The sequence below is a fragment of the Limulus polyphemus genome, unplaced genomic scaffold (genome assembly GCF_000517525.1).
Source record: "Limulus polyphemus unplaced genomic scaffold, Limulus_polyphemus-2.1.2 Scaffold338, whole genome shotgun sequence".
In the NCBI taxonomy this organism is placed as follows: Eukaryota; Metazoa; Arthropoda; class Merostomata; order Xiphosura; family Limulidae; genus Limulus; species Limulus polyphemus.
The window spans coordinates 412,577-425,139 of NW_013665948.1; the positions used below are offsets into that span (position 1 = coordinate 412,577).

General features: G+C 31.0%; 1 protein-coding gene across 1 annotated transcript in view; it reads right to left on the reverse strand.

The window, feature by feature from the left end:
• Positions 1-12,563, reverse strand: part of LOC106457492 (chromodomain-helicase-DNA-binding protein 1-like) — an 88,878-nt gene that overhangs the window by 9,132 nt on the left and 67,183 nt on the right. Inside the window, exons 32-36 of the mRNA XM_022383463.1 lie at positions 12,352-12,458; positions 11,855-11,977; positions 6,799-6,977; positions 5,263-5,458; positions 1,738-1,901 (exon numbers count right to left, since the gene is read on the reverse strand). Of these exons, the coding sequence (XP_022239171.1) occupies positions 1,738-1,901; positions 5,263-5,458; positions 6,799-6,977; positions 11,855-11,977; positions 12,352-12,458 (769 nt within the window). The remainder of the gene's footprint in view (positions 1-1,737; positions 1,902-5,262; positions 5,459-6,798; positions 6,978-11,854; positions 11,978-12,351; positions 12,459-12,563) is intronic.

Below are 12,563 nucleotides of genomic sequence, written 5' to 3' on the forward strand. Positions count from 1 at the left end.
TTCATTCTAGAATGAAGAAGGTATAATTTATATTTATTTCCTAATTTTTATGGTGGTTGCGAGATTGGTCAAATCTACCAAACCTGTATAGAGATTAATTACTGAAAATAACAGATAAAATATGAAGTTTTTTCTTGAGAAACGTTTCATAACTATTTGGACATTATAGAGATTTTTCATGTGAAATTTCAATATTACTTTGCATGATAGATAGGCAACATGTGAAAAACATTGTTTTATAAACCTTGAGACTTAATAAGAAAATTTGATATTTTGCATATGAAAGCATTGCAATGCTTACTGATAAACTACCAAATTTCGTTAATATTCGCTATCTAATTTAATAACATATTGCATGAAACTAAAACAAGCACAAAATGGTTATGAGGTCAGTCCCAGGGACCGAGCCCCTGCTGAAAGAGTTAATAGTTCTCTCTTAAGTTTAATAACATATTATTTATAAACAATAGAAAGCCATATTATATTATGTTGTTTCCTGAACAGAGAATTGTCCATTTCCCTTTTAGTACATGCTTCGTCCCCATAGGAAACATATCGACTAGCTTGGATGAATTTGTAATGGCTCTTGTAGCATAGTTAGAAAGCCAGAAAAACTGTGATATGGGACATTGTCTGCTTTTTGCAGGTTATTATTCTATGTTCTTTGGTGCATTATTCAATTAAATAAAAATTATTTAGTGCACTTCTACCATTAGTATAAAAAAGCATGGTTAAGAGTCATCAACAGTCGACAGAAAAAAAAAGAAGGTCCAGGTATGTACTTTATTTTTGTTTTTAATGTGTATTCTTTCTCTATTATTTAAAAAAGTAACTAAAATGTAAAAATAGGAATCTCTTTAGGTTAGTTAAAGTTAGAGTAGGTAAAATATACAATAATAATAATAACATAAAAAATTTTCATGAGGTAGACATGCAAGCAGCTCGGAATAGCTCGAGAGTAATGTAATTTCATAGTGTAACATGACCTCCACATTCCGAAGTGATTTATAACTTATAGTGGCACAATTAGTAGTTATACAAAGAGCAAAAAAAAAACAATAAAACTGATGTATAAATAGATGTATACTGTTACCAGTTTAAAGCTACTTAGGATAAACAAATGTAGTTTCATGTCACAATTTGGAGTCAAACTGACCAACCATGTATAGATTCAAGGAACAGAAAATAATAAATAAAATAAAAAGTTTTACTAAAAAACATTTGAAATATACCTAGGAGGTTTTATAGATTATAGAAGTGAAATTTCAGATTTTTGAGATGAATAAAAGTATTTTTAATCTTAACATGAAAATCACTTTGCACTCAAACTAGTCAAATAAAAAGATTAAATATATTCACAGACATTTTTTTTTTACTTTTAAAAAACATCTTTACTAAAAAATCAGATTTTTTGTATGTAAAAGACTTATAATGTTTACTGAAAGTCTGCCAAATTTTGTGAAGATACACATACAATATTAAAAGTTAGTAGTATCAAAACTATAATGACTAAATGAGTACAAAGTGGTCATGTGGTTGGTCAATTTGACCAAGCTTGTGTAGAGAAATATTTAGTTAACATACACACTTTTAATAAGTGTTTTGCGATTCTTTTATATATTTTGGTAACTGTTTCACTATAAGGTAGCACATATTACTTTATGGTCAAAGTATGGTGTTATCAATTAGTTAATAATGAAAAAAAGGTTAATCAATATACATATAATAAAAACTTGCCCCTCTCGTCTGTCACTTTTCCTCTCAAGATACCTGTCTCTTCCATCATACAAACGTTTTGCAGATGATAACCTTTCTGAAGTGTACATTTCTCCTTCAAATTGCCTTTTTAGTGACGAACCTGATCTGTCAGATTTAGCAGAGTGTTGACTATGTTGACTAGACTGTAAAGAAACAAGTCTCAAATAAAAATTAATGACAATAAGACAAACAAAATACAGAAATATCTGTGTTTGTAAACATACACAACTTGTGTACTGCTAAAAAAAACAAAAACTTTTAGGCTTAAAAACTAATAACAGCTGGGATGCTAAAAAAACTTGCAAATCTTTTACGTTCTCCCAGTAAAATTACATGAAACTTGGTACAAACTTTGTAAGTAGCATATAGTTTGTGTGTGAAAAAAATTCATATTATTTGTTTAAGCATTTGTTTTGCTTTTTAGGTTGTGAAATTTCAGCAACTTCGTTGTAAAAGTGTTGAGAATATAACAATACTCTTTCATTTTTAGACTTCTTTTTTACATTTATTGATCAGAGAGTTCTATTTAATATACCTAATTTGTTTTAACTTGTTTGATGTTCTCACCAGTATATTTCTTTTGATACTTTATTTTTCCAACTGAACAACTGACACATTCTGTGAATTACACAAACATAAATGATATGACTTTCAAAGACTAGTGAATACTGACCTCATTTTAAAAATGGCATAACAATTACTTTTTTTTTCATTCAAATAATTTACTGTCCCAGGTTTTAGTTTAACCACACTCACTAAACTTAAATATTCTTCTTGTTATTTCAGATATTCAGTAAAAGTTATAAGATGGCTACATGAGTTATCTGTTCCTACCATTTAACTGCTAGTCTAGAAAGAAGGTGGTAGACAGTGTTCGCCACCAACTGTTGGGCTCCTATAACTGAATAGTTGGACTTGATTGCCACTCTTATAATACACCCATGGCCACAATGTGTGGAGATTTTTATTCTTCTTCCCCTCCCTTTTTTGAGTACCGGGACATGAATGATGAACCCTCCGATCCAAAGGCTGCCACACTAACCACAAGGCCACACCTGGCCTTTAAAAACCCTTACCTGATGTTTAGTTATAAAAAGAATATTCCTATAACATTCATAATAGACATAAAAAAACAACATAGGAGACTATAAAATATCTCAGGGTTCTTGCACAGTTGGGAAGTATTTCAAAACGTCATCTTGAAGTACCAACAGCCATAACCAGCCTCACCATTTTCAAAAATGTAACTATTGCAATTTAGGTTACAGAGCATTAAGCTTAGAAACTCCCCTTTTGATGATTATTAGCTTTAAATAAGAACTATTTAATCAATGAATTCATAATTGTACTTTGTATTTATTTATGACAAAGCTACTGATGCTATCTATCACTGTCCCCAATTTTGAGCTACTGACCAAATGAAAGGCAACCAACCAGCAGCACTCAAACACCCACCATACATGCTAAGGAACTGATAGTCACTCTTATCCTTACAATGTGTCCTATTGATATCATCCCCAGGCAGTAACAGGAATTATCCAATTCTGAGAACAAAATATGACCAAAGGTAGCTTTAAAACAAAGTCAACTTAACAGCTTTCTCAACCAAGTGTTACCTCAAATATGTACATATAAAGAAAGAAAAAAGAATAAATACTATTATGTTATAAGAAGACAGAAAGCATGGTATATTCAAATACCACACAGTCATGTTCTTAGTACTTAAGGAGGATATGGTTAAAACTGTAGTTGTATAAATAATCATGAAATTACTACTTTTGATATTTTTATTGAACCAGTAAAGTACAGGGAATATTTTGTGGCATCGTATGGATACAAACCTGGCTTCCTAGCATCAAACTCAAGAGCTTTAATACAGGACCAATCCACAATTTTCATAGTTGAAAAAAGAGAATGCATAAAAATAAGATAAATGTCAAACTAACCAAAAATGTTGAAATTTGACTGAGATAAAGAAATATATTACATTTACAGTATTACTGAGCATTTTTTGAATTTTATTTATGAAAAAATCTAAATAAGCATTACGTAATGTTAAAATGTCAACTGTTCAATATTTTTGAGTAAAAAAAAAGCTGTTGAAATAGTAAGAATTATATTTTGTAAGTTAAGTTATGAATGTGCACTCAAAAGTAACCTGAACCTCCTTTGGTTAATAAATTCCTATATTAAGCAAGTTAAGTATGTGTGGCATGTTACTTAACACAAGAAGTTGGGTATTTTCCATTTCCAAACACAAAATATTGACAGAGGTGAAGCAGAAAAGTACCTTTTCATTAGTAGAAGCAAAAAAAAGAAAACTGCTTGTTTGTAGTTAAGCACAAAGCTACACAATGGGCTAACTTTCCAGTGTCCACCACAGGTATTGAAACCCAATTTCTAGCATTTTAAGTTTGTAGATTTACTGCTGTGCAATGGGGTGGGGGTGAAAGATGATATAGAAGTTGCATATATCTTAATACAAACCCTTTCTACAGGTTTTGACTGTATTAGCTGGAAAACTGAAATGACAAGAAGAAAAATCATCGGTTTTAATTGGTAACACTAATGCAGTCCTCTTTTTTTCCTTATAAAAGTACAAATATTACATCTCTAATTTCTTCCCATTTTCTGAAAACTTCAATTCATATCAACTAAGTTTGTTTGTCTTCTCAGTGTTGTGCAAAGCTACTCAAGTGGCTATCTGCACTAGCCATCCCTAATTTAACAGTAACAGGCTAGAAGGAAGCCAGCTAATCAACACCATGCACTGCCAACACTTGGATTACCAATGAATAATAATGCCCCTACAGCTGAAAGGCAAGCATGTTTGATAATGGGAATTCGAACCCATAACCCGCAAATTGCAAGTCGAGCACCCTAACCACCAGGCCACATAGTAACTAGGATAAAAAAAAAGTTTTGTCTCTTCACATAAATGCTACAGCAAAAATGATCATGTATAACATTTGTTTATCAACAATTCTGTTTTTTGTACAATGTAATTATTTTCAAAACAACATAATCCATTTACAAACCTCTGAACATTTTGTCAGTAAAATGTAAATGACTAAACAGAACATTATAAAAGACAAAGTTAAATGAATATTTATACATGAAATTAGAAAAAGAGTCAAGCTATGAACTTTTAAGTGACAGCAACAACTATAACTACCATTGTGCTCTGTGAGCAAAAACCAACCGGAGATTCACTCTAAGAATTAACAAGCAACAAAACTCCGGTTTCTGTGATCTTGAGATTACCTTTTAGTTTCAAGCATAACCTGAATGCATGACCAATAATTTAATCATAATTAAATAAGTAGCCTTTACATTGAATATGGTAATTTTATATTACATTATGATTCTTCCTCATGACTGAAAAAAAAAAAATTAAATGTGCTCTTTTATTTATAATCATTTTAGGATTCAAACTGTAATACTACTGTCTTGTTAATTTGCCAAAAAATGCATCATATGTCCTTAAAAAAAAGTACAACTTACCTCATCATGTGACTTTGGTTTATCTACAAGAAGCCTGTGCTTCGATTTTGCCTCTTCTGTGCGTTGCCGATGGCCCTCTTTGTCTTTGAGACTATGGCTTTTATCTTCAACAGATCTCTTAACAATTTGTCTGTACAACTTATACAGTTTTTTTGCATTAAACTCTGTGAACTTGGAAACAAATGTCCATAAGTAGCTGAAATATTAAGGATAAATACTAAACATCGGCCCAAATAACAGATTAAAGTGAGTAATACAATAGTTGTTCACTGATGAGTAATATCAACAGTATTCATATAAATCTGAATCACAAATTCATTTCAACACAGTTTTACCAAATCTAACTCAAAATCACATAAGAAAAAAATATTTCTAATCTCATCTACTTTTGATTTGAAAATTGTACATATGGTAAGACATTCAGCACTTCAGAAAGTTTTAGTATTACTATACAGTCTCAGGCATTTAATATAACAATCTCCACAACAAAGATAATTTTGTGAAAATACTAAAGAATTATAAATCTTTGTACACCAGTAAATTGTACATATAGCGTGCGTCTATATAGATGATGTTCTAAGACATATTTTGTTTAGATGGAATAGTTTGAAAATTCTGTTTCAGAATTTTTATGCAAACCTAAACAAAGGACTTTCTGCACAATGTTGATCCTAATTTTGAATTGCTAAACAAGAGTGAAGGCATCTAGTAAACAGCATCCACCAGCAACTCTTGGGCTATCTATGTGTGACCAAACAGTGGGATTTCACCATCACTCTTACAGAGCACCTATAGTCTCAAAGTACAAAATATGCCTTTGGGACCATGAATCATGAATTCTCAGTTTCATGATAACCACTAGAGTAAGTCTGTCCACAGAGTCATAATTCTTTAGTTACTATTTATCATTTTTTCAAAACATCATTGAAACTTTTTTTTCCACTTCTATAACAAAAGTTCTGGCATATTTTATAAAAATTTGACAGATGTATGCATCATCATCGTGGGTGTTTGTACAATCCCCCCCCAAACAAAAAGGTAAGTTGAACAGCTTTTCCATACCAATAACCACTTTAACCTTTTGACTGTTTTATATTCAAACCTTGATTTACAGAAATAATGTTTCTTTGCCCTGCTTACTTACATGCACCAATTTTAAAAAATCAAAGGCTATTTTTAATCCATATCATTAAAAAAATAATAATTAACGTTCATATAATACAACTTTTATGTAAATGATAAGTACAAGTTTCTTAACTTTTGTTTTATCAAAGTCCTACTGACAAAGTGATCATAACAATGATGCAAATTTTAATTTTATAAGATTTACAATAAAAGCATAATAACATTCTTGACCTTAATCAGAATATTTTGTAATTAAAGTAAAACATGTTACCACAAATGTCTTCACTATCCATACAAATAACCATGGACTTGTTATAAATAATGATTGAAAATCTTAAGGATTTAACTTTTTACCAAAGTATAATAATAATAGCTGTGAACATCCCATAATATTCAACTTCTGTAACTTACTTTCTCCACTCTTTAATCTTTTCAGCGTCATTAAGTTCAGCCAAGCATTCCTTTATACGATCTCCTATTTTTAATAAGCACTGTCGAGTGTGTCGTAGCTGCTCCTCTTTCTCTAGATTTTGATCTGGGTTATCAATTTGCTTCAATGCCTTTTTCACTGGTCTCATCTTTTCTTTGCACTATAAATGAATTATTTATCAATTGAAGGAATTGAAAATGTATTACACTAACTAAATATGCAGTAATACTTCAACTTATTATGTGATGTTTTATAAATGTTATAAAAAAAACCAGGGATACTGACAAAACAATGATTAAAACATGGTATAAAAAACATTATACGTAACAATATTGTAATAAATAAAACTGTGTTCAACTTGGAAACTAGCTGGGCAGAAAGTATTGTGGAAATAAAAACAAATACTAAGGAAAGATTAAGGGAAAGAAATGCATTCAATCTATTTGGTTGATCTAACTCTCAAGTTATTCTATCTTAGTAGGATTAAGGTCTGTGTAGTTATCACCTACAGAAATGTATATCATGTTCTGAATTATTAAAATGCCACTCACATGTTCCACTTTTATATTAAAAGGCAATGCCTGCTTTGTCCAGTATGTAACTATACATATTGACTTGTAAGTTACAAAACTTACTTTATCCTTTCTTTAACCATTTCAGGGTCATTTAGTTCAGCCAAACAATGATATGCAGGTAAATATTTTGATAAGGAAAATGAGCCAGATAACACATTGAAATTCTTTACATCATTCAGTACCACGTGTTGATGTCAGACTTTAATTTGCAATGTTTAACAATGTATGAATTTCCAACCGTGAAAAGTCAAAAGATTTCATTGTGTTTTTTAAGAAATAGATAAAAATGATTACCCTCGTTGTAGATTTCAATTACTGATTTTTAATATCCTCCTGCATTTTCTGTGAAAATTTTCTAGAATTCTAATTTTATAATACTGTAAATTTTATCTTTGTTTTAAATCAACAAACACTGCACACTGTTTCATTGTGTATACAATCACCAGTGAACAGAAAAAATAACTTTTTTTGCCACACTAAAATTATAAACAAGCTTTTTCTTTTAATTGTTAATCAGGTTTCATTGAACATATATAATAAGCTCTAAACCTAGTTTTCATTCCTACATTTTTTTTACATTTCTTTTTGATGATATTCTTTGCCCATTCAAGCAATTACTTAATCCGATAAGACCTAATATAAACACTAAGACACATTGAGTGTAAAATGATCAAACCATGTCTAACAATTCTCTACCTCATCTTGATCCACGAATAACAGCTCTTTTTTAACATACAGCAACATTCGAATGAAGTATAAAATGATAAAGCAAACTTTAAAACAAAAAATACGACTATAACTACACTGGTGGTTTTTCACAAACATCTTTTTTCTTCTAGTAGCATATAACCAAGCTAAGCTTTAATTAAACTGTTCCAATCTCTATGAGAATCTCTGAAGAACTAGAACACATACTGACTTACAATACCGTTAAAAAACAACAGAAATAGAGCTTTAATTACATTTTGGATCGCTAGCCTATGACTTCTCAAAACTGAGATATATGAAATTACATCACACCAAAACAACTAAGGTTGTTGAGAAACACTGATTGGTTAAAACTGATAAAACTAAATCAAAATGGTGTATTTAAGTGTTTTACACTAACAAAAAAAGACTATTGTTCTATAGTTATTTGAAGAAGTTGTAGCATTTTGCCACAATTTAATTCTTCGTATTGTTAGCCGACACTGGGCAGCTGGTACATAGTTTAATAGAGTTGTTTAAACATTTGTTTGTTTTTTTGTGAGTGTAAAACACTTAAATACACCATCTCGAATTTTGATACCTCACTACTATAAAGGCTTCATTGGTGGTAATGTCCAGGGTCATTGATGAGGAGTAGAATTCTCCAAACTAGTCTGGCTCACAGACCCCCCCCCCCCCCAATGAAAGAATAGATCATTCCAAGCTTTTACTTGTTGTTAAATAAATGTTTAAACAACTCTATTCAATTATGATAAAACTAAAGTTGTATGGAAATTACAAAATATATTTTAGTGCTATTTCAAATTCCATTCTATGGGGTTTTAAGTACTAACATTCAGGAAACTTACAAATACTTATCTTTTCATATCAAGTGTGCTGAACTCAATCCAAAATCAAAACTGGTGATTGTTATAATAGTCAAGTATAAAATTAAATAAAACTGTTTTAATTGAATGAATTTCAATTCTGAAGATCTTTTAAGTGTGTTGAAGAATGACTACAAGTTTATTTTCTATTTATTTACTAATTCAACAAAGCAATTTATCCCTCAGAGTAGGATGCACCCAGCCAGGCAACACAGAGTTAAGGAAAGGGTCATTACTTTAAAAACGTAAAAATACATATGTTGAAACAAATTTTTCTATCATTATAATAAATGTATTTTCATTAACATTACACTTCTTTGGTAATAGTAGTTGCTGATGAAATTAAAATCTTGTTAAAGAAAGGAACAGTTTTTCAAGATGTATATAACAACAATGTTCTTGGATTTGTTTAACCCTTTTGAGATGGGTCGCAGGTGAAAGGCCATGTCATCTCGTTTGTTAACTCGCATTCAAAATTTTATTGAACTACTATTTCATGAATTGATGTCAATAAGTTTGGTATCAAACTCTAGATTATAATTCAAATTTTAGAACTATATATTACTCAATTTGTTAATTTAAAAGTAAATATTTAAAAAACAAATAAACATCGATTTTTTGTCACTTGGTATGTTGAATGCAGCACTAGTTCAAATTAGATATCTGTGAAGTCCAAGTACTAAGTCTATAGTGTATTGTTAGCCAGGCACAGCTAAAAGGTGAATATAATAAAAATAATAAATATACATAAGTCTATAATGTTATGAGATTTAAGCTACTTCGTCTAAACATTTATGTTTTCGTGTTATAATTTGTGTTCATTCTATGATGAAAGGTGCATAATTTTGTTTATTTCCTAATTTTTTGAGGTGGTTGCAAGATCAGTCAAATTTACCAAACCCATACAGAGATTAATTACTGAAAATAACAGATAAAATTTGAATATTTTCTGATACATAAAATTATTTTTAATCTTAAAATGAAAATTACTTTGCATGTTAGATAGACAACATTCAAAAAGACAAAAAAGGCACGAGAAAAATATTGCTTTACAAACCTTAAGACTCGATAAAAAAATTTTATATTTTGCATATGAAAGCATCGTAATGTTTACTGATAATGTGCCAAATTTCATTAACATTTGCTTACTAATTTAAAAGTTATAGCATGAAAACTATAACAAATACAAAGTGGTTATGAGGTTGGTCCCAAGGACCGAGCCCTTGCTGAAAGAGTTAACACAGTTTACACATTTCCCGACATTGTGCAGTAGGGTTTATGCCATGATATCTGTTTCTATGTATGCATTGTGCCATAAAATATATGGCATATACTAATCTCCTTTTCCTTCACAGACTGGCAACACATATAATTTATCCCAGGGTAATTCCCATAGTGGGTATATGTTGTGTAGATCACATAATAAAAGCCATGTGCCTATCACAATATCTTCAACACAATAACATGCTTTCACAAAAGTATTTTCGGATAAACCCTGGGGATTCATCAACATTTACTACTTTTCTTTTGCAGCTGTTCATCACTGTTTAAGCATAATAAACTTGAAAAAAAAAAGAGGAGAGAAAAGAAAACAGGATCAATAATGCTTTCACTTATACAAGTGGTTTTTTCTCTTATCGTCCAAGAAATATTAAAGTCGAGAATGTCAGAGAAACACAGAAGACCAAAGATTTATCCCAAATAAGTTCTGAATACATTAGATGCTTATAGTTTTAAACAGTAAAGTGTGCATTGCATGAAAGTGTAATGAAAGCAGTAAACTTAGATATGTTACACAATTTATGAGTGCTCCTAAAAGAAAACATCATAAAACAAAGGATTTACAATGAAATCATAAATAGTCTGTTTCAGTGGCTTCGAAACTATGTTGTGCAAACTTCAAACACTACAACAAAATTAGCAAAAACATTTTAAACATAGGAAATTAACATTGGTGTCAGAGTGAAAGGGTTAAATGATGCTAAGAAGTTTTCTAAACACCTTTACAACAGCATTCCTAATAAAAGTCTACTTTATGTTTCCAATAGATACAAATTTGGTGCAATACCTAGGGTCATATTCTAGTAACAGTGTTGCTTCTCTCAAGGGCACCAAATCCCCCACTGACTTTCAGAAAGTGAGCCATCTATGTAATGAAGTGGGTATCAGCTTCGTGAGTCATAAAAGTATAACATGACGAAGTAACTTTTATTTGAAGAAACAGTAATTGAATCATTGCAATTTGTTTCATTTGTGTATGTACTGAAAATATCTATGCATACACTGACAAAACTTACATTGCAGTCATCTTCTCTGTGCCTTTTCTCTTGATTTATTGCTATTTTTGCCATAGTTTTGATCAAAAAATGTATTATTTTTTAAAAATTAACAGCTTTTTTGAACGTCTTCATATCTTTAGTTTTCCACCATTTTCAATCATCAATATCCCATAATATCAAGGGAATATCGAACAAAACCAAATGACATCATAATGCAGCCAATCATATTCCCTTGCATATCCAAGTTAGCTAATTACTGTTCGGAATTTTCCAGTTATGATTGAGGTCTATTGTTATGAAGTCATTCATAATAAATTTCAAAAGGCAGGTGCGCATGAAAAATTAAGATGCATACTTTCGTGTTTTTTTGCATGAACTAGTATGCAGGCAAACAAAATAGTGTAAATATGCAAAGTATGTGTCCTAGAAGCAACACTGTAGATGGTCAATGAAACATTTATATGCAAATCTGTTCAAAGCAGCTAAAGCTACAGTGTTCCAAAAGTACGGCAAAATATACTCAATTGTGTGTACATTTTACTTTTTTTTATGTATTTAGTGTCGCTTTCTTATTAAAACTAAAATGGTTTAAATTTCAAATCACTTTACCTCCTTGAATATACTGGGTTCTAGATCTCCCGATGAATCAATCACCTGTGGTTCTGCTGTAGCAGTGTAATGCATAACCGGTGGTTCAGACTTCTTTTGTTTTGATACCATATCTGTGATGTCCTATATGTATATATTTGAGTTTATTAATAGATTTTAATTCTTCATAAACAACACTTGTTGAATCAATACAAGAACAGAAAAGTTATTCTCTAGTCCTAATATCATCTTCTAATTTCTTCATTTTCTTGTAAAGTGATATTCTGTTGATTACATATTTAATTTCAATTTTTAAATTAAAATGGAAACAAACTGTTCATAATCATCATCATCATCATAGACAGCAGTACATCGATAATTCTACCGATGCTTAGCTGCCACACAATCATGAATTATTTTTACAAGAAAATGGGGACAAAAGTGGGATCTAACACGCCATGAATACGGAAATGGTGGAGCACATACAGGCGGGAGCACAGCACCTAAGCCATGCATACACAAGCACTCGGGACAAGTCCTCTGGGCGAGTCCAACGACATCAGCGCAACAGCTTCCTTGCGGCTTTCACTGCCACGCATCATAACATGCCTCGCTCGCCAGTAGACTTGGCAGACAGACAAGATTAGGCAGACAAACCAATAAGATGCCTACAGCACGACCGCCACTGAGCCCGGTTTCTCGCCATATCCTGCAGTGTTAACAGCCATTG